The 20,498-nt window shown below is 49.0% G+C and overlaps 8 protein-coding genes across 8 annotated transcripts; 3 read left to right on the forward strand and 5 right to left on the reverse strand.

The window, feature by feature from the left end:
* Positions 1 to 280: 280 nt before the first annotated feature.
* On the reverse strand, positions 281 to 926 carry P153DRAFT_368136 (uncharacterized protein; the record flags this gene model as incomplete). Its single annotated transcript, XM_033668440.1, has 1 exon — positions 281 to 926. The coding sequence occupies exon 1, from the start codon at positions 507 to 509 to the stop codon at positions 282 to 284; it is 228 nt and encodes a 75-aa protein (XP_033521891.1). The 5' UTR covers positions 510 to 926.
* A 275-nt stretch (positions 927 to 1,201) lies between these two features.
* P153DRAFT_424159 (uncharacterized protein) lies at positions 1,202 to 3,028 on the reverse strand. The gene is made up of 3 exons (XM_033672474.1): positions 2,991 to 3,028; positions 1,614 to 2,951; positions 1,202 to 1,541 (listed from the first exon to the last, which is right to left on the reverse strand). The coding sequence occupies exons 1-3, from the start codon at positions 3,000 to 3,002 to the stop codon at positions 1,332 to 1,334; spliced, it is 1,560 nt and encodes a 519-aa protein (XP_033521892.1). The 5' UTR covers positions 3,003 to 3,028; the 3' UTR covers positions 1,202 to 1,331.
* Positions 3,029 to 4,776: 1,748 nt separating this feature from the next.
* Positions 4,777 to 7,808, reverse strand: P153DRAFT_294855 (P-loop containing nucleoside triphosphate hydrolase protein; the record flags this gene model as incomplete). Its single annotated transcript, XM_033663981.1, has 3 exons — positions 4,777 to 4,935; positions 5,000 to 6,217; positions 6,279 to 7,808. 3 exons carry the CDS (start codon positions 7,806 to 7,808, stop codon positions 4,777 to 4,779), a joined length of 2,907 nt encoding a protein of 968 aa, XP_033521893.1.
* Positions 7,809 to 9,126: 1,318 nt separating this feature from the next.
* Positions 9,127 to 11,351, reverse strand: P153DRAFT_319753 (uncharacterized protein). Its single transcript, XM_033665096.1, has 3 exons — positions 11,275 to 11,351; positions 11,140 to 11,224; positions 9,127 to 11,088 (listed from the first exon to the last, which is right to left on the reverse strand). Exons 1-3 carry the CDS (start codon positions 11,275 to 11,277, stop codon positions 9,365 to 9,367), a joined length of 1,812 nt encoding a protein of 603 aa, XP_033521894.1. The 5' UTR covers positions 11,278 to 11,351; the 3' UTR covers positions 9,127 to 9,364.
* A 1,484-nt stretch (positions 11,352 to 12,835) lies between these two features.
* Positions 12,836 to 14,818, forward strand: P153DRAFT_387250 (ankyrin; the record flags this gene model as incomplete). Its single annotated transcript, XM_033670623.1, has 4 exons — positions 12,836 to 12,952; positions 13,015 to 13,268; positions 13,321 to 14,397; positions 14,488 to 14,818. The coding sequence occupies 4 exons, from the start codon at positions 12,836 to 12,838 to the stop codon at positions 14,816 to 14,818; spliced, it is 1,779 nt and encodes a 592-aa protein (XP_033521895.1).
* A 350-nt stretch (positions 14,819 to 15,168) lies between these two features.
* Positions 15,169 to 15,874, reverse strand: P153DRAFT_398132 (uncharacterized protein; the record flags this gene model as incomplete). The annotated part of the gene is made up of 2 exons (XM_033671613.1): positions 15,776 to 15,874; positions 15,169 to 15,723 (listed from the first exon to the last, which is right to left on the reverse strand). Exon 2 carries the CDS (start codon positions 15,553 to 15,555, stop codon positions 15,169 to 15,171), a length of 387 nt encoding a protein of 128 aa, XP_033521896.1. The 5' UTR covers positions 15,556 to 15,723; positions 15,776 to 15,874.
* A 519-nt stretch (positions 15,875 to 16,393) lies between these two features.
* P153DRAFT_398133 (ankyrin) lies at positions 16,394 to 18,219 on the forward strand (the record flags this gene model as incomplete). Its single annotated transcript, XM_033671614.1, has 3 exons — positions 16,394 to 16,556; positions 16,604 to 16,782; positions 16,830 to 18,219. The coding sequence occupies exons 1-3, from the start codon at positions 16,440 to 16,442 to the stop codon at positions 18,217 to 18,219; spliced, it is 1,686 nt and encodes a 561-aa protein (XP_033521897.1). The 5' UTR covers positions 16,394 to 16,439.
* Positions 18,220 to 19,852: 1,633 nt separating this feature from the next.
* On the forward strand, positions 19,853 to 20,469 carry P153DRAFT_368143 (uncharacterized protein). Its single transcript, XM_033668441.1, has 2 exons — positions 19,853 to 20,028; positions 20,083 to 20,469. Exons 1-2 carry the CDS (start codon positions 19,945 to 19,947, stop codon positions 20,263 to 20,265), a joined length of 267 nt encoding a protein of 88 aa, XP_033521898.1. The 5' UTR covers positions 19,853 to 19,944; the 3' UTR covers positions 20,266 to 20,469.
* The last annotated feature ends 29 nt before the right edge of the window (positions 20,470 to 20,498 follow it).

The raw sequence follows: 20,498 nt of genomic DNA on the forward strand, positions 1-20,498 counted from the left end.
CGTTGCGGTGGGGAGAGGATGTGGAGATGGAAGGTGAAGGTGAAGGGCAGGAGGGGGGAGGTGGGGAGGTGGAGGATGAAGATGTGGAAGATGGAGACGAGGAGGACGACGGTTGAGGATCTTAGGTTGGGCATGGCAGAGAATTATATATCCCCGCGTTGGCTAATCGAGAAATTCTTTTATATACCGCTTTCTGGAACGCCCTGCCCCTACGGAAACCCAGGGAGGGATTTTCTTTAGAAAAAAGGTCGACATCTTTCCACGCACCTCTTACACCCTAGCTACCGATAAACAGCATAAGCATGCCTAGCCTCTGCCTCGACAAGCCTCCTCTCACTCTTCATAGCCGGCGTCTCTGCACTCTTCTCCTCAGCTGGCTTTTTCGGTTGCTTTGATGGGAAGAGGGATCGAAAGAGCGACGTCTTGGACGCACTTATTGATATTGACTTGAGCGAAACGACGTCGTTTGAAGAGCGTGTGCTCATATTTGTGAGCGATGGTGGGGACATCGTGGGAGATGTGACCTGTGTGAGAATCTTTATGGAAGTGGTAGACAGAGAGACCGGCGTCACAGAATTGTGAAGAACGCTTGCGGAATCTGGTATAGTAGTCTAACCGTGGTTTCTGGTGGATGGATGGATAGAAGCGTAGCGTTATATGTCAAACAAATCCACGAGATATTGTTACTTTTATACCATCGTCGACTCATTCCACAGCACGTATGTCCTCACCTCTTCAGTCTACCGATTATCAATCACTGAGTACGTCGTCAATTTTCGCCGAGACAGGCGCGTCCGCGTTCTTCCAACCTTGCATGCTCGCATCAGTATGGTCCAACCAGTGAGCTTTTATAGCGTTACCTGGAGATGACTCACTTTGTAGCCAGATCTCTGATGCAGCTACAAGGATGCTTCGTTGATTTCGAACCTCAACACAGGGTGGGATGAACGAGGTGCAGGGTCGTGCTTGGAGACTGAGCAGGCTGAGTCAGATTTGGATATGTGCACTATGCTGGAGATGGACTGGCTCGGTTTCGCGTACCAATAGTGGAAGGGCTACAGCTGGTGCTTTGTAAGAGCCGCGTACATCGGACTCTGACACATATCTATGCGTTGTTACGGGTGTCAGGTGAGTCGTTGTAAGTATGTAGATGATCTGAAAACCTTCAATTTGTTGACGCGTATGACAACAGCAGCGGCTTAATGGTAATGGACCGCTATCACCTTCTTTACATGAATGGTATTAGCACTAGTATGTCTAAAGATATTCTACATCAGAATTGAAGCAGTACGCATCAACGCGGAATCACACATAGTCCGGTTAAACCACGGCTACCACATGATATCTGCGAAAGCCGTCCTAAGTACCTCCGTCCTTGTTTTCTGCATCTCGGGCGCTATGCCCACAGAATCTAAGATGTTCAGGCACTTGCGCACATCCTCCTTTGCGAGTTGGAGGAGTGGATCGGCCGAGGGCGGCATGCCGTGGTGTTTGGACGAGAGTGGTTGTTCTTGCTGGGCGAGAATACGTGCCATGAGAAGCTGATGACTTGTCAATTAAGGTTCAAACAATGATCGACGATTCCTCTCGTGAATAGTAAACGGGAGACCTACAGCTTCTTCGAACGCCCGATGCTGAAACACCCACCACACGCTCGCGTCGATTCTCAAGTACTCCCAAAAGTGGAAGAAGGCTTGCACGCCCATCCTTGCCGCCTCAAGCGCCCCTTTCACATCGCACGACACGCCCTCAGCAACGTTCTCGTCCGATTGGATGACCATGACGCAGTGCCAGAAGTTGCTTCGAAAGAAGAGGTTCTGGCGCAGTGACCGCAGAGTCGTTTTCGCCATGCTTTGTATTGTGTCGTCATCTGACGCGGTTAGCTCGCTAGGGAAGGTGCTATGTAGTGCAAAGTATTCGCCGACGAGTTGGATTTTATGAGCGACTGAGGTGGTGAGTGGTGATGCTAGTGAACGTGGTGTGCAGACCGTGCGGCAGACGAGGTTGGCCAGGTGCCACATAGAGCGAATATACCTGCGATCCGAGAGCTCATAGGGAGGATAAACATCAGTGATCGACGCAATATTACTGATGCTCATGGGATTGATGATGGGATCCGTGCTACCGTTTGTGGATGAACTGTTCGGCATGTAATCGTCAAGCTCGTCGCTCAGAGACTCTGGCCGGATGTCGGAGATGTTTGCTGTTGGTGGGAGCTTGAGTAGTACCGTGAGAAATGTATCCTGGAAGAACACAGCTTGCCAGAGCTTCCGTCGCTGTTGTTTGTCGCTTCGAGAACAGCGAGGCGCGATGATGTCAGGGTCGCGGTTTAGGCCCATGGCGTATGCTTGTCGCACGAGCACGCCGCCGAAAGACCACGCATCTGAAGCGTGATTATCATTCATGAGGAAGTAGCTGATCAGTACCATGGCCTGCAATGTCCTGACTGAAGCCTTGCTCAGGTAAGATGATAACCGAAGAGCTTGCTGTGCTGCTGAGATATAGAATTCGGCAATTTGTGTTCGCTCTTGATTTGACGGCGTATGGATAAACTGAGTGCCCATTGCATACACGACGAAATGCAGGGCGACCAACACTGGGTCTGCTACTTGCTTCTCATCTGGCGGTAGCGACCAAAATCGCTCATAGTCGGCATAGAAGTTCCTCTTGTGTATCATGGGATACACTGGGTCAACGGCATCGAAATACTTATCTACAAGAATGTCTGCCTGTTCTCTGGCCGGTAGTACTCCGATGACCTCGGCGAGGCCACCTCTACTGGTCCAATAGTTGGCAAAAGGATGCTCTGCACCAAGGCCAAAGTAGGGTGCAGGCGTGTGGTTTGAGTACGGAATGTTGGAAAGCAGAAATGGCGAGGATCCGGACGAAGACAAGGACACGCTCCGATATTGGTGATTCCTCACGGGGTTCGGGGGTGACTGCACGTGAACCTGGCGTTTGGGTCAGCATACACTAGGGTCATCCTTTACGACGTCTATCATTCGAGTAAGTCGACGCGGGTGAACACCTGTTCGTGGCGTCGCATCAAATAAACACAACCAGGATAAAAAGAGCCCTTACTTGACCAGGAAGCGCATGTGGCTGTGACTCGTTGCCAAGCGTGGGTTTGTTCAGCTGTTTTCTAGACCGTCCCGTGTTGGGCGCAGCGCCGAGTCTGAATGTCACTTAGCAACTGCCTAGGTACAAGCCATGTACGGGCGCGACTCACGTGTCAGCAGACGACGACGCAATCAAATTCGCGATTTCCGAGTATTTGCATGTCGACTGTCGCTTGATGCACGCGATGCAATTCGGCCGACTACGGTCGCACTGCCCACGTGTTCAGCTCTTGTTCCCGTTCGTTCGGCTCTCGAGGCAGGTTCAGCATCGCAATATCAATCATCGCCGATGCAAGTGCATGCGCTCACCTTGGTCTTGCGCTCGACGCACTCCTCGCAACTCAGCGTCGGTTTGTTCCTCTTTTGCTTCTTCTTGGGCGGCTCTGATCCTTGCGTCGCGCTTGAGGACGGATCAGGACTTGTTGATGTTTCAGCCTTGAAGTTCATTGCCCAGCTTGCGTGCCGTCGGGAAACCCGATGTTAGTTTTCAGTAATGATGTGGTCGACGCGACACGGGGTTGCATGTACGCCACGCGGATGCGTCGTGGGGATGGCGGGAATAAGTGGGAGTGGAGGTTGTTCCCAGAGTTCCGAACGGTAGGTGGGGATGTGGCGATCCTTAAAGCCACGCCTCGGCAGTTGGTGTCCAGCGATCTAGAGCACTAAGTCAGCCGCTAGTCTCCGTTCCTACGTCAGCGCAGTGAACCTCGACGTGGGCATTACCTAGATAGCAACGGCTATCCATCCATTCGACATCAGGCAGGATCCCATTACCGACGAGGTTTAATACCCAAATCGTACTTCAACTAATGCAAGCTACAATCGGGCATGTGTTTTGGGTATCAGAAAAGATCAGGGATTGAGAGTCCAAGCCGCCTTTTGGTGACAATATTCGGTCAAACTATGCCATCGCAGTCGATTTTGGTTGGAGTAGCTTCACTGGTTTACACTCAAAGTAGATGGCATATCAGTGTTCTTATCCGTTGGACCGAAATTGTGGTATTGATATGTGAGTTAGTTAAAGGTCAAGATGTGCTTATTGAGATCTAGGCTCGACGTAAGACTGAATTTGCAACATAGCAAAAGAGAGACTTAGCCTTGATTGCAACCATCGCCTGGAGTTGAACTGCCATGGAAGAAAGAGCGAGTGAGATTCGATAGTCGAAGTGAGATATGGACGGCTGAATTCTGCCTCTACCTGGCATGCACATCTTGAGAGTAAACGTCGATGATATCATAGGTGTGTGAACGAGAACGGGTCAAAATACTCAAATAGTTGCACCACAGATCTGTGAGTTGGAGACTGCCCACATGAGGTGTGTGTTCAATTTACATGAACTGATGAATATCTTTAGAGTGACTAGAAAGACGCCTGGAGAGATGAAATGCTTTAATACAACATTATGAGTTGGGAGATCTACGTATGAGATGAGATGAGATGATGTAGGTTGCTGATATACCACAGTATTATGCCCAGCTTAACCCTGAAGCGAAACGCCTGCAGAACCAACGCAAACCCCACTTTTGGAACACACTGCACTGCGCTCGTCCTTTCATTCAGTTTGTGACTGACAATCGCACCACGTCGACCTGATTCCATATGCACGCCAGCTACTTGAAGGCGCTCCTCAAGTTCATTGATTGAACCGGCAATGTCCTACATGTACTGTCTCATCGCGTCGCGATAGCCCTTTCCGCCTCGCATATCGTCTTCAAAGGCCTCGGCGACCTCGAGCACGCGTTTGATGTGCTGCATACTGAACTTTTCTTTCTCGGAAAGCGCGATTGATTGACTCGTTTTGACGGTATTTTTGATCTGTGTTACTGTTAATTGTCGTTGTTGCAAAACGCGTGTTACCAAAGAACAGCATTGCACATACCTGTCGTCCATTCATGTTTCGCTTACTCAGCTCGTCAAAGTCAACCTCCTTGAATGGCTTCACCACACTTTCACTCTTCTCCTCTTTGGCGCTCATCGCCTCCACTTTACCCACATGGTGCTGCCAGATCTTCTTCCTCGCCTTGGGTTGCAGATTCTCGTACCGGATGCCCATGTGAATGCGGCTCTGGAACGCTTCGTCGAACGTCTCTACGCGGTTCGTTGTCAAGAACAGGATACCTTGGTAGTATTCCGTCAATCGGAGGAAGACCGATACCAAACTATTGCGATGGATGTCGTGAGGTTGTCGCGCCTCGAGAAATACGTCAGCTTCATCGAGGAGAAGAATGGCACCCCAGGAGTGTGTGACGTCCATGATACGATTTAGGTCAGTTTCTAGGGAGCGGCTGTTGGTGCCAAGTTCACCGGCTGAAACAGAGTAGAGAGGACACTTGAGGTACTCCGCGATGGACTCGCCGGTCAGTGTCTTGCCAACACCGGGTGGACCATGAAGTACAACATTCAAGCCCTTGCCTTTGCCTTGGATGACGTCGTCGATCGTTCTCGCGGCGTTGAAGCGATGCGACGAAACAAGGCCCTTCAGATTCTGTTTGATGCGATCTGGCAAAACCAGAGAGTCGAAAGCTTCCGCATTCCAGTTGATCTCTTCGATGCCAGAGAGGGAGATCTCGAGCCAGAGCTTTTCGGAGAAGGCAAAGCCAAGCACGACAGGAGAGGCGATGAGAAGCTCTTCTTCAGTGAAAACATGGTTCTTGTCTGACGTGTCATTTTCGTCGTCGAGTTTCGAGGCGGCATTTGCGCCAGTCTCCTGATCTATTGTGCTCTGAAGGACACGAATAGGATGTCTCTTGCCTTTGTGGTCTTTCCACATGACGGTGCGCAGTTTGTCTTTCTCCGTATCGGAGCCCTCATTCTCGTCTGAGCCTGCGCAGCAACAATCATCCTCGTCATCATCTTCATCCTCGTCCTTGTCGTTTTCATCATCCTGCTTTAGTTCATCTTGCTTGATGTATGAGAGCGGATAGTTAGGATTGATCCGCCGGAAGATAGCTGGATCGACCATGACGCGGCCATTGATGTTGAATTTGGCGATTGTGTTCTTCACCTTCTGGTATGCAATGCCTTTCTGCAGGCGGTAATTCATGCCTTGTAGACCGACAAATTTTATACCCCGTTCAATGAGTCGCTTCTTGATGCCCTGCAAAAGAATCAGTTCCTGTCGAGTGCGCTTTTGTGAAATCCTATCGAACGGAACTTACCTCAGGGTCTCTGTGATACTTCAGTGGATATGCTGCCAGACTGGTAATCTTCTTGTGGCCCTTGAACGCTGGAATCTGCACTTCGTGGTCGCCCAGCCCAAAGACCTTACCGTCATATTCCAGATACCGACCGTTGACATACCACGACTTTGCACCACTCAGCCAACTCTCATACTCGTACGCAAAGTCGACTTTAAAGCACCGCGCATCGTCTTTGTTACCGTAGGTAGGCGTGAATGCAATCGTGTTTGGTTTGAACAGTGCCCAGCATAGGTCATAGGTGATCGTTCCCGCTTTGAGCATAGGCTTCAATGCCTTTCGCGTTTTAGCATAGTCCTCGTCGATGTAGCCCAGGAGAAGCTTGCACTGAGCAATTTGTTGCTTAAGCTGCTTTTTCTCCTTCGACCTTTTTGCACGCTTGAGCTTCGGTTTCAACGTCTTCTTGACATGTGCCTCCAGCTCGTCGTAGTAGTGGAAGAGGGTGTGAGGGTCAATATGTGGCGTCTCCTCAACTAAGCTGATGCTCTTGCATTCTTTCAGCACTTCCTGGAGTACGTTTCGGAGAACCTTCGACTTGATGTCGACTTGTGTCTCGCGGTGTTTGCCATCCCAGTCAAAACGTCGTCGCACGGTGAACACACAGTCAAATTCATCTTTCTGCTCAGTCGTGCTCTCGACCAGCTTGTAATCGTGGATTTGTGTGTCCCAGACTTGGTTGATACGCTTGAACTCGTGGGCGTTCTTCTTCACTGCCTTGGGAAGCAGTGTAGTTGTGACGGCGGCGGCTGCGGCGGCAGCAGCATCAGTCGCCTGTTTGAGTTTGAGGGCGTTGAGCAAATTGTTCACGTTTGTAACCTGTGTCTCGATATCTTCCTCTACAGCAGATAGAAGAGCTGCCTCGGTAGTCGTTTCTACAGCGTCTTCTTCCGTTGATGAGTCACTGGATGACGAGGATGAGTCGTCTGAGATCTTCGACTTCTTGTTCTTTTGCTTGGCCTTTTCACGCTTGTGCTTTGACTTCTTATTGTCAGAGTCTGAACTGCTACTGGTTGTGCTCGAAGGCAAGTCAGAGTTGCTGTCGCCGCTCGAACTATCGTAGCTTTTGCCCTTTTTCTTAGCCTTGGCTCGCAAATCCTTTCGCTTCCTTCTCTTCTTTTTATCAAGGTCCGATTGCGAGCCCTGATCTGAGGACATGTCACTCGACTCTTCATCCGCAGAGTCGTGTTTCTTACCCTTCCCTTTTCTACTTTTCGCCTTGGCCTTCTGCTTCGCCTTGGCCGCAGCGCGTTTAGCAGCTAGCTTCTTCTTCCTCTTCCGCTTGGCCTTCTCATCCTCGTCACTATCTTCCGATTCGGAATCTGCATCGCTGTCGTCTGAGCTACCGCTGTTTTGAATTTGACGTTCTTTTTCCTTCGAAGATTGCTTGGTCTTCTTGTCGGCCGCCACGTCGATGACTACACCGACAGTTGCCTGTGGTACCGCTCGTTTTTCTTCATCCACTTGGACATCTTTGCTTTCAGAGGAATCCATCTTCGACTCCTCTTCAAGGGAGATGTGTTCCGGCTCAGAGGTCACGGACGGTGTAGGAATAATGACTGGCGAAGAAGAAGACGTATCGGACAGCTTCTTGTTGGCTGGGGGAGGTAAAGGACAGGTCCCGGGAGATGATTCTGAATTGACTTGTTTGTTCATTGGTCAGGAGCCCGAGGGGAATGCTGCCTATCTTTAACTGTTGATACGGTCTTGCTCAACTCTCTGGCGAGGGGGATATGATCAACTGATAAGATGATAGAACAATAATATGATACTCCAAAGAAGTGTTGGGAGATGAATAGGGACCGATACAGAAACGAAATATGATGAAAATGTTCCCACGAACCTTTATACGCTCAAGAATAGAGCCGCATAGGACGTCTAATTGCAGCCTTGCTTCTCTATCCACATAGCGTCGCTAATCAGATCGCTCAGCCCACGCTTGTTGAAGGCTCCAGCTTTTCACCTGCAACCAGAGGAATGCCCCGCCCTTCTGTTGGACCCTGTTTTTACTCTTGTCGTAGTTCTATCGATGACCCCGAAATACCGGTCTGTTTAGAACAGTACCCTCTCGTTTGGGCAAAACGCGTTCCAAGCGTCCACCTATCAAATGCATTAGTGCACGCACTTGAAGTCCTGGGTCATGCACATACTTACCAGCTGCTTTGTTGCTGCCTAGCTATTACCGTCGTAACAGCAAATAAGAAAACAACAAATAGGTTTGACGACCATCGGTGGATCTGGATGCCAGAGTCGAGTGAGGTAACTAGTCGTTGACCGGTGAACAAGTGTCCAATGTGAAGACGCCTCAACACTCAGCCTCCTTTCAGCCTTGCAGGTATGCACACGTCAGAGTCGCTGCCTTGTTGATCGCAAGATCTATCACTTCGTGTTTCAGGGTACCGACACTCGTACCCAAAGCTGAGAAAGTCAGATCGGATGTCAGAGTCGCGTTCCTCCTCTTATACATCGTCGACTTGAGACGTCGCCCTGCACCCCTCACCCACCGTCATACAGCCATGTCTTCCAAGCATTGAGACAACCAGCGCATAAGCTCACATGCTTCGTCATGCTCTATTTCCGTTAGGAGGCGAGCTGACCCGTGCATGTGAGCACAGCACCGGTCGCAGTCGTTCGTGTGTCCTGATAGTCAGACCCGAGTGGTGCTGGTGGCCCGTGCTCACGAGCACAAACAACGCGTATCGGTGAGGTTGTGGGGTAAGATATAGATGGATTGAACGAATTAAGCACGATCAGGACAGCTGTATTCCACGAAAGAGCTCGTAGTGAGCTCAAGTCTAGCGGGAATTCACGCCTGGAAATCTCAACAAGAACAAAGTGGTATATCTATGTACAAACAAAAGCAAGAAGAGCAACCAGTGACAAGATCCAAAGCCTGTAATTCCATGCTCAAAAGCCAATGCGTCGTGCAACCATGTGATACTCTAATCCGGAACCTTCGCATTGCGTCCTCGACCCGTATTGCACATTGCCATGCTACCTACGTGGGGTCCTCGCGTAGTTGCATAGTTGTCTACGAGTGGCTCGGCTCACTACGAGCTTGTCTTCTTCTTACCCAAGGTCAGATGCCCGAGACCATGGTCTTTCGCATCCTTCATTTCATTTTCTGGTCGTCCATCGGGCAAGTCACTTGTCGAAGCGGCGCCCGAAACATGATATTTCAGGTCTTGTACTGTCCCCCCAAAATGACCCCCGCTCTTGTGAGACTCGATGGCCTGCTCTTGTGATCGCAAGTCTGCATTCGTGCCGTCAACCTGGCTTGGCAATGCAAAATTCCCCGATCCGCTTCCGCTTCCGCTGGTGTCTACAATCGGATCTTGGATGGTTGTTTCGCCATTCGGGCCATGCGGTCGAACATGTCTTGTATCACTATCGCCGCTATCTCGTCGCCCTGGTACTGTAACAAAAGGCTTGTTCTGCTCATTTTCGTCGCGAATGCTGTTGGCTTTGCTGACGTTTGTGGTCGAATTGGGCGGGCTTGCTTTGCGGAGACCCAGGTCCTTGTCTTCGCTTGGCTCCACGCCTTTGGTACCCTTCCAGTCCACTGGACCTGTTTGCCGCACTTCCTCACCTTCTTTTGGCTCGGTGATGATCTTTCCAGTCGATCCTTCGTCGATGCCGAGTGTGCGCCACACTATTGCGATTCGCTCGAAGGCCTGGGTGCCTTTCCGCGATGAGCCTTTGATACCGTCCATGGCTAACCACTCAATCTCAAAGACGCCAGAGTCGTCACCAATCCCGCCCTGCTCGGGACCGTGGCCTTCGAAGAAGGCGTTGAACCATACGTGGGCAACGGCTGTAACCATAGTGAGGTCAAAGGCGGCATGGTTGCGGCGCTCAACGTCAATATTGATGTCATTTGTAGGTAGAACGACACGCTTTGAGGGTCGAAAGACAACGTCGCCAGTACCTGTAGGGAGGCTCTCGCCCGAACTGCGTCTCGACACAGCGCCGTTGGGGCTCGCCTGCTTGTCCATCGAGGGCTTGCTGGCGTCCCTTACGTCCTCGGTCCCACCTTCCTGTGGCGAATCTTTCGTATCCTTTTTACTGGAGTTGCTGGCCGAGCCACCCAGTCCGTTCTTATACATGACCTCGGATACTGCTTGTGCCATGCCAGTCTTCTTGACCTCGCCTCTTACGACCTCCCTCTCCTCTCTTGTGAAAGTGTGAAAGTTCTTGATCAGCTTGCCATCCTCGACGAAGCCCTCCACTTGAATCTTGACACCGTCTCGCAGGCCCCAGCAGTGCACTTCTAGTATTTCGACCTGCCTCTCCACGTATATCTTGCCATGCTGCGCCCAGCGGTCGACGTATCCTAGCCATCGTAGTTGGCTAGGAATGCTGACTCCCTTTCCCATGCCTGGTCGCATGCGCCGCTCGGTGAAGCGTTGTAGCGCCTTGTGCATAGTCCAGCCCTCCTCGCTGATGAGGTAACTGCAGCTCGCTGTTCCTGATCGTCCTTTCCCAGCTTTGCAGTGTACCACGACGACTCGTCCCTCTTTCTCATGTAGCCAATTGCGCATGCTCGCCATGATGTTCGGTATGAGAGCGAAGGGTGGCGGGTGGTGGTCAGGAAAGGGGTAGTGGTATACGCGATTGTAGACTTCTGAATCTGGATAGCCCGTCCCTTCGGCACGAAACTCCCATATTGCCCAGTCCTCGCCATGTTTTGAATCGAGGAACTTTACGAGGGAATCGAGTGGATTGCGGTAAGCGCGTTGTGGGTAAGTACCGCTGGGGCCTGACGTCGCGATGACTATGCGCAGTCAGAGAGTGAAGCGCCTGTATATATGCTTGGGGTTTATACTGTTATCTGTGACATAGCACAAGTCCAGGCCAGCTTCGGGGTGCCTGGCGCGAGGTCCAGCTACGATCTGGCGTAGAATTGAAGCCTGGTGACAAATTAACCACGAGGTACCCGGATATTACCTGATACACATACCATTGAAGAGACCGAAGTTCTTTACGAATTTTCGGCAGATTAAGGGCTAAGCAACATAGCGAGATGTAGTGGCTGTCATTGATGTTGATAGGATCTTACAGGTTGCGAAGCTGCGGATACGTCATCCTTCGTCGCTAAAATACCAAGCTTCGAGCTTCCTGACGCGAACCCCTGTAACTTCACACCCTGCCTCTCGGTCAACTGGAAAGGGGAAACAAGCTATGTTCTTTGTGGCTACAAACTGCAGAACTACACAATTCAATATTTACAAATATGTAAGTCAGGCGTATATTGCTAGAGACTTGGGCACAAGATTTATACACTCAATTCAGTTGTAGTTGTCAACCTGCTGCATGTTTCCACTGCACCATAATTCCTGGCATTTCGATCAACAAGGAGCATGCCTAAACCCTCTGATCACATATCTATCTCTCATCTATCCTTCAGTAAGAGGTGCCATTTCCGACGGCTCGAGGCGTGATGAAGCTTCTGCTCTTTACTGGGCGTCAGACCGTTGATCGCCACATCATGTCTTTGCAGATTCACATACCATGCCGGTGTCGCGTCCAACTCGTACACGTCGGAATTCATGAGCGCAGTACGGCGTCGTCGACGCAATTGCAGTATCATCACTCCAAGACCCACGAATGCAACCACCACTCCAGTTGCATTGACAGCAAGCTCAGCCGTCATTGTCTCGACCTGGAGATGGACAATCTGATAGATGTACTTGGAGAAGGCTCGCGGTGAGATGTACGGTATCTGGTCTCTTCAGCTAATGCGTCTACTGTAACGAGTGTGAGTGTGTGAGTGGCATACTGGATTGGAATATGAGGAACAAATCTTGAGCAAATCCAGGAGGTCTTCCTACCAGATGCTACAGTTGGCTGATTGAAGGTGGTAGTGGCCATACCTTCCAGCTCGACGTGCGACTTAAATGCATTTACACTGATTAAAATTCTCAGGTTGCGACAAAGGCACGGCACCGGTGGCTGCGCAAAGGCATGCTTTCGTTTTCCATGAGAAAGTGATATTCCAGGGGCATCTCGTTGCGATATAGGTTGGGACTTCGAGAGGTAGATGAGACCGGTGCGCCATTGGCTGAGACTGCCCACCCTCGACGTACTCGTGCCACGCACCTACTCGCTTACCACTGAGTGAAGCTCAGTGGTCCGAGGGGTGAGTATGGACGGTGATTCTCGTCGCAACACGGGGAAAGACGCTTCTCTTCCAACGTGCGCCATTGGTCAACAAAATACTTCGCTGGTTTTGGACTGCAGCATCGCTTGTGCTTCTCTGCAGCTATGCTACCTGTCGCCGAAGCAGGTACCCGCATCCGCGCACGTGCGTTATTGGTCAAACAACATGCGACAACGCCTCACTGACGGATACAGGCATGAAGGACCTCAATTGCGCAAATACATCGCTTACTCTCTTACCCATCTTACTTATTTATTGCAATCTCGCCCCTGAGTTTACCTCATGCTATATCTTACACTCTTCATATATTTGACCATATCTCCTCAGTAACTCTGGTGGGATCATCTCAATACATTGCAATATGCCGAACTCAACCATCTTGCAGCCACTGCCACATCGTCAAACTTCGGAAGTGATGCCTTCCAGAAAGGCAAAAAGTGTCATCAAGTGCATTCCTTGTCGAAGCGGTAAGAAAAAGGTACATCGCTTTGCTGAGCATCTATAAACATTATAGAATAATCAAGAACTAACAACCGTCAGTGTCTACCTGAGCATCGCGATTGGCCCTTGAAATGTGAACGTTGTACCACGCATGGAATCACATGTTCAAAGGGCACGATAAAGCCTAGGATCAATCGTTATGTCCAGACACACAACAATGCGCCGCCGCAACCATCCAACAGTTTACCACCGTTAGCGGCGAAATCCTCGACATTTGCATACCTCAATCCAAAACCTTTCATTCTGACTCAGCAATGCACACCGGAGGGATCGGATCCCAGCAACCAAGAAGCGTCAGTACATTCGTTGACAGTTTTCGTCTTTCTTCGACTAATGCACCTACAGGATATTTCTTCTCGGCATCTCCGAAGTAGTCAACATGGCTCTCGACGAGCTCCAAGACCTAGCAACCGATATGGCAAAGCCATTCCAACGGCATCCACATATTAGCTCCCTCGAAAGATGCATGCCTGGTATCGATGCCATCCTAGATGACTTCAAATGCTTTAGTCTCGCATTGCAGTTGAGGATGCTCGAGATTGGAGCCGCCAAATTACTCTTGCACGCTCAGTTGGCCTTGACAAGCGATTACTTTCGGCGCAAAGTCACATGGATTTCAGACATGCGATCTCTCGAGGAAGTACGTAGGTCTGTCAAATTCTACCACAAGTCTGGCCATGCAGGATTTGCATACGTCTTACAGATGAAACTTATGCTGGAAGAAACTCATTGGAGGGACGAGGACATTGAGGATTTAAAATCTTACAGACAACCATTTCTTCAGGATGTACGACGGTTTCTTCTCAATGGGAGCATACCACTACCAACGACCTTCGCGAAGTCTCAGGTGTTTGTTCCAAGAAGATTCCTCCAGATTCCTGCAATTGCCACTGGTCTTCGGAAGGATGGGCGCCCGGATTGTCTGGGTAGATCTGTGTATAACATTCTTTATGACGCTGGGATTCCCGTTAAATGGTCCAAAGAAGAAGTCGATCGTGCTGACGTCTTGGGTCGAACAGCTTTGCATATGGCCTGTCGAAAGTGTGATGAGCATAGTATCAGACAATTATTGGAGCTTCTCGCGCGTGTAGACCAAAGAGCCTTGAACGGTCTATTGCCACTTCATTTCTCGGCCATCTTCGGGACCAAGACAACCTGCGCCCAAATCTGGTCCAGACAACATTTTGTTGGAGCTGCAACGCAGGACGGATATGGTCGATCCCCTCTGTTATGGGCCGCCTTTTCTGGTAGCTCAGAAGTTGTAGCGTTTTTCCACGGGAGGACTTTTGCCGTTCAAGATGACTATGGATGTACAGCTGTCGGTATCGCAGCCGCTCAAGGTCATATGAAGATTGTCACGTACTTGGCAAAACAAGGGTATGCTTGCGACGTGCCGGATGTTCAAGGTCGCACTCCGTTTTAGTATGCAGCTCAAGGTTCTCACCACGATATCATGAAGTTCTTACGACACTGCAACGTCGACATCAACCATAGAGCTAAGGACAGACTCAGTCCACTTGCAGTTGCCGCAAAACACGGCTCCACGAAAGCGGTCGCATACCTACTCGGCCTTCCTAGCCTGCACATGTATCAAAATCAGTTTCAATCTGACGACGACTTGGATTTGTCACCTATGGTTCTGGCAGCTGCTGAGGGAGAGGCAGAATGCGTCAAATTGATACTACAACTTACTTTCTGGAACCCAACACATCCAGTCATAGAGCGAGTTCGCGAGATTGCAAATCGTCACAACAACAACGCAATATTGGGTCTACTGCCACAGCACCACGACAACACAATATTGAGTCGACTTCCACAGCATCTATTGCAACATAACGCCTAAAAAATTGGGCTGAAGTGGTATGTTGATAAGTCTGAGGTTTGGAAAATTATAAACCAACGTTTGCGGCACACTGGCTGCATATGTGCCATCTCAACGACCACGTTCCTCTACGGTACGATTCATCCCTACCATGTCTTTTCCACACGACATGGACTACTCTTCACCGTCCGCAAGCTGGACCGAGACGCCACTAAGCTTCCATCCCAGACTGAATTTGTTTTTCAGTAGGACTTCAACTATGCGATCTGGATTCTTTCCGCCGCCGCAACCTTTCGCGTATGCGCTGTTTGACCATTAAATACGTCCATGTACTCCACAAGCGCGACTGACCGTACCTCAGATATTTCAGCCTATAGTTCTGCCAACTCAACTTGAACTTCATAGGTCTGACGACGCTTGTTGCGTTCGTGACGTAGATGCAGAAGCGCTACGACCAGTGCGATGAGCGCAACCAAGAGGGCCAATCCGGCGAAGACCGCCTCTGACATGTTAGCAGCATCTTGAGAACCATTCTTGGTAGAATGCGTGTTGGGCTCCATGATTTGAGTCGGATTTCGAAATATAATGGGTGGAGAGGCGGTGGCTACGATTGAAGCAACGGTCGACATGCTCGTTTGATATGGGCGGGTTGCGGGCTGTGGGAATTGAAACGCAAGATGATGACGAGGCCTGAAACTGTCGAAAGTGATTGATGATGTGGGTAGCTTGATGATCAAATGAATGAATGCTGAAGCCATCTTGGCTTTATACCATTTCTTAGACAACCTCGTTGTCGAATTTCAAACATGTCAGGCTTATATCAAGGCCGACAACACCTAAGCACGTCCATGTATCACCGCCTCCAAAAACTCCTGAAGTTGGAGTGCGTTCAGTGCGTTTGGATTGCTATTCGCAAGGCTAATTCACTGCGATTGGTTACGTTGTCAGATCGGCGGCATCTCTTGGTTTTTGACCCACTTGGTACACAAATATGTGTGTCTGCTGCAGTCTGAGATGAACCCGAAGGTGTTGAGTGCGTTCAGTGCGTTTGGAGGACTATTGGTCGTGAACGAGAAGGCTGAGTTCTAACTGCATGCTCGGTACATGCATTGAACCTGGCTGAGTTAGGCTTGTTGTCAATTTCGGACTGAGTGCGAATAGGCTACAATTGGTCGAATTATGCGAGTGACTGTATAGCTACGTCACAGCACAGGACACTCCTCAAGCTCTCTCTTGGAAGTAAGGTACAGCAAAATCTTGCAACACCTACATATACGATCAGGATAGAAACTGTGTGCCTTCATTACTACATGTATAATTCCACCTTGTTTGTGTCATTTATCCACATACCGTTGCTGCACTTTTATGCTTTAAAGAACTCGGCTTGCTTCTAGCTTCCCGATAAACCACGAGGAGGCTCCCTGGGTTAAGATCAACCCTGACCGTCTGTACACCCCCGATTGGCTGATTCTCAAATCGATGGCTGCACAACGTATCTTGGCATGGGGCCGCAGCTGTCAGCTCACCAGCTCGTATTGATATGCGTCGCATATATCACTGGACAATTCTCCTGCCTTGACCAAATATCCGTGTCGTTCTGGATTTCGAGCAACACACATTTTCCAAGCTGTTGTGCCCGATCATGGCATCCGCCTCATCTTCATCCATGGACATCAAACTTGCGCCTCGCCCAAGACGCAAGCCCCGCGGAAAGCTGAATTATCTCAGTTGCACTTTCTGTCGAAAGGCGAAAGTCAAGGTATATATGACTGTAATACGTGTTAAAGCATTTCTAATATAACTCAGTGTTTGCCTGAGCAAAGGTCGTGGCCTAGTGAGAAGTGTCTTCGGTGTTCCCAAAAGGAGCTTGATTGTTCTCCAGCACAACGAAAAATACCACTTCTAACAATGAATCCTCTCACACCAAATACATCCCCTGAAACGACCTTCATAACCGAGGCCAAAGATGAACAACTTCATGAAGCGTGAGTTGATTCTCAAGAGGGAATTTGTTTTGAACTAATCGTTCTAGATTCATATTGCTTGCGGTACAAGTTCTTCTTTTAATGGCAACCAAAGAATTATTCACAATCTGGCAAGAATCGGACGAGCTGTTCGACTACCTACCAGGGGAAAACATGCTTGAGAGGATGGATGATTTCTGGGCCACTTACAAGGAGGTTACTGACACCATTCAATCATTACTCAAGAAGATGCCACGACTCATCCTTGAGCAGGTGTTTTCCGCTAATTTTGACATTGGATGTTGTAAACGAAGTCTCAGTGACATTGTTGCACGCTACGAGGATTCAGGCCATTATGGAATTGCGTGTATAGTGGCTATCACCGTAGACCCCAGACATGACGAAACCACAACTCTCAGAAACAGGAAACATCTTCTGGATACATGGGAAGCTGTGTTCTGCAAGTTCAAACTCGACGAAATAGGCAAATCCAAACTGTGTTTACTAAAGACTCAGCTTTTCTTACCGAAGTCGTCACTGGAAAGTCCTGAGATAATGGAAGATCTTCGTAGGGACGGACGAGTGGACTGTTTCGGTCGATCACCTTGGTTCGCAGGTCACGACGCAGGTCTCCGTGTACCTTGGCCACAATCTGCCCTTACAGAGAAGGATTTCTTTGGTCGTCCAGCCTTGTTCTTAGCTTGCGGCAGAGAAGGCTACGCACTGCTTGATCAGATACTGCAGATTAATGGAACCGAATGGATCAAGCAAGCATCGTCGTATCCACATCCTCTCCACCTCGCGGCTAGAAAAGGATATACAGAAGTTTTTCGAAAATTGCGAACGGCGTATCCACTGAACCTTATGCTCTTTCTAGAAGAAATAACAGACGAAGACGGACAGAACTGCGTTCACCTTGCGGTCAAAAACAGACACCTGGATACTGTCGACTTCTTTTGTCATATATCAGCCAAAAGTCTAAGTTGTCAGTCCTCTTATGATAATAGGACTGCATTGCACCTGGCTGCGGAACAGCATTGTTCGGATATTGTTGAGTGCCTGATCAAAGTTATAGACCCTCAAGCTATTGACAGGGGTGACGTGGAAGGCTGTACGCCCTTCTTTCTTGCGGCTGAAGAAGGAAATCTCAAGGTGCTTCAGCTCCTTGAGAAACACGTCGATGCGGATCGCCCCGGTCGGCACGGCCAGACGCCACTCTCGGCTGCAGCTTCTGAAGGGCACTCAAATGTCGTTGAATACCTTCTGCGACTCTTCTCTTTAAATCCCACAAAGATCGAGATCAATAGGGTAGACAACTACAGAAGCACAGCACTTGACTATGCGATCGATTACAATCATGATCAATGTATGCGTTTGCTGAAGGACCGTGGAGCCTTAACAAATGATCAATTAGAGTCGAGAAGGAAAATAGAAGAACTGAAATCTTGGGTGCTTTGAGCTACAAGCAAGGGCTTCAAGGACTATGTCTGTATGGAAAATAGAGAAAGTGTTGGTTTACGAAATATAAGCTATATCTGCGCGAGAGCTTGATGTTGCTCTCTCCCGTGACGTCACTCAGTCGCATCGATATCCGTCCCAAAGTTGTCCTGATATCCTCTAGCTACACTGCCATATCAATGCCACTGAGTTGCGGTGTCTTAATCCAGAGGCGGGGATAAGTACGAAAATACATCTTGTAATGCTAGTTTAGTTCGAAAAACCTCAATCTAGATCTCCATCTCGGTAGTTTTGGTACTTGTCGCATCTTTTTCCCAACAATTGATCACTTGCATGAGATGGCGAGTACTTACTGACGATTAATCTTTTTTTTTGGATTTCCTGATCCAAATATCCGCACCAAACATTCTTTGTTCATCGCACAAGCTTGACTTGAATATTGCTACAAACACGTGAAGCTTTCCCAATAAGTCGGCTGAGTTAATCGAAATGATGAATCTTTATTGCAATTTACGCCCTCTCGCCTAACAGTGCTTTGTTCTCACCAAACACTGACTTTCACCGATAGTGTTTCGAGAAAATAGTTCATTACTATGATTAAAACCAAACGGCTCAGTAAACAGGTCTTAATTCCAGAATTCAACGTTTTTAATGCAACCCGCTTCCAAGATCCTGACACTTACAGTCGCGAGAATATGACGTAAAAACTTACGGCCGGCGGAAGATGGGTTTGATGGTTCACCAGCTGTAGAAAGTGTAGAGAAGAGTATTATTTTCAACAGCTGGACAACTACGGACCAGATTTTGCAGGTACATGCTGGACGTAGATGTTTTTATATTCAAAGTCAGAGGCAAGCTCATCGCCCCCCTATGACACTCGACTTGGCAGTCCATCTATCTACAAATCTACAGAATTAAGAGACTCCTATACTTTCAATGGAACATCGACGTTCTCGTCAAGGGGAGGTTTTGTAGAGTTTCTTCGGAATGCTACATACGACAGTCAGGATGGTGATGCACAAACTTACAATCAGGCGTCATACAATAAATCTACAAGTCGTGCGACCGCGCATCAATCGGCACTCATAGATTGACAGAAGGTCTGAGTGTCAGCGTAGAGGAATATATGAGGAGAAGCGGAAACGGAAGTGTAAGGAGAAGATTGAGGGAGTGGAAGCATTGGATAGACTGATCATCGAATTGCATTCACATGTTTTGTTGGCGACTGAACTGTTTACACGGCAGGCGCCTCAACAATACTTGGCGATTGTTTTTCTTCTTGTTTTCAACTCCTGAATACATAGACTCAACTTCGTCGGTCAGAAATAGGTTTGACAGTGAAGAGTTTCCCACGTGTTCACTCGAGACCGTTAGTGTGACTAAGCAAGAGCGAATTGTGGTAGTGATACTTGTGCTATTAAAAACCTACAAGACTTAAGAATTTCATTTTTCGAATGCTTCTTATCAACATGATCACAAGGTAGTTTCGCAAGTGATCCTTGACATTCTTGCACGAGTCAATGGTATTGAGGACCGTGCTGCTGGTGCCTGGTGGCACAGACGATCAGGCAGTCTGGTCTTTAACAGTTAAAGCTGCAAACCTCCGCACGTATCGTTCGCACTTTCGAGGTCTTTCACCGCTGCCCTTTTACTAGACTTGAAATCTAACACCTTCAACGTTCCCTCCTGACGATCCCATCCTAAAATCGCGCTGGTGGATTCAAAATGGGACAGAGCCAATCACAACAGCCTGTTGAAACCCCTGAACCGGCGATCAGTGCGGAGGAGCGGGCCCAGGCTTTGGAAGAGGTGGGTCGACGCAAGACGTCAAGACTTCACGGCTTGCAGCTGACATGCGACGAGATGCGTGCGAAACAACAAGCAGCCCTCGACAAGCGTTTTGCGAAAAAGCCGACTGCAGCGTTGACTGCCATACCCCAAGCGACAAAAGCCTCCAGAAAGCTCAATGCTTTGGAGCAAATGAGTAAAGAGAACGTGGGTTGGCGAGATGCGGATGCGCAAGCGGATTTAAGGCGTTGGGATTAAGTTACTTGGATTATTATGTTGGTTGGGGGCCAGGAAAATTGACACGAGTTAATAACAAAAAGCAACGAGATGGCTTGGCAGGGCTTCTGTGTATGCTTGAGAGAGTTTGGCAAACTCGAACTGAAACATCCACCGATTACTGATCCACATAAAGACGTTTCGTGTCACCTCTACATAGTCACCACATCGAATTGAGTAGCCTCGTTTATTATCCAAACAGATGCAGTTGCGAA

This window comes from Dothidotthia symphoricarpi (assembly GCF_010015815.1).
Source record: "Dothidotthia symphoricarpi CBS 119687 unplaced genomic scaffold P153scaffold_14, whole genome shotgun sequence".
Taxonomy (NCBI): Eukaryota; Fungi; Ascomycota; class Dothideomycetes; order Pleosporales; family Dothidotthiaceae; genus Dothidotthia; species Dothidotthia symphoricarpi.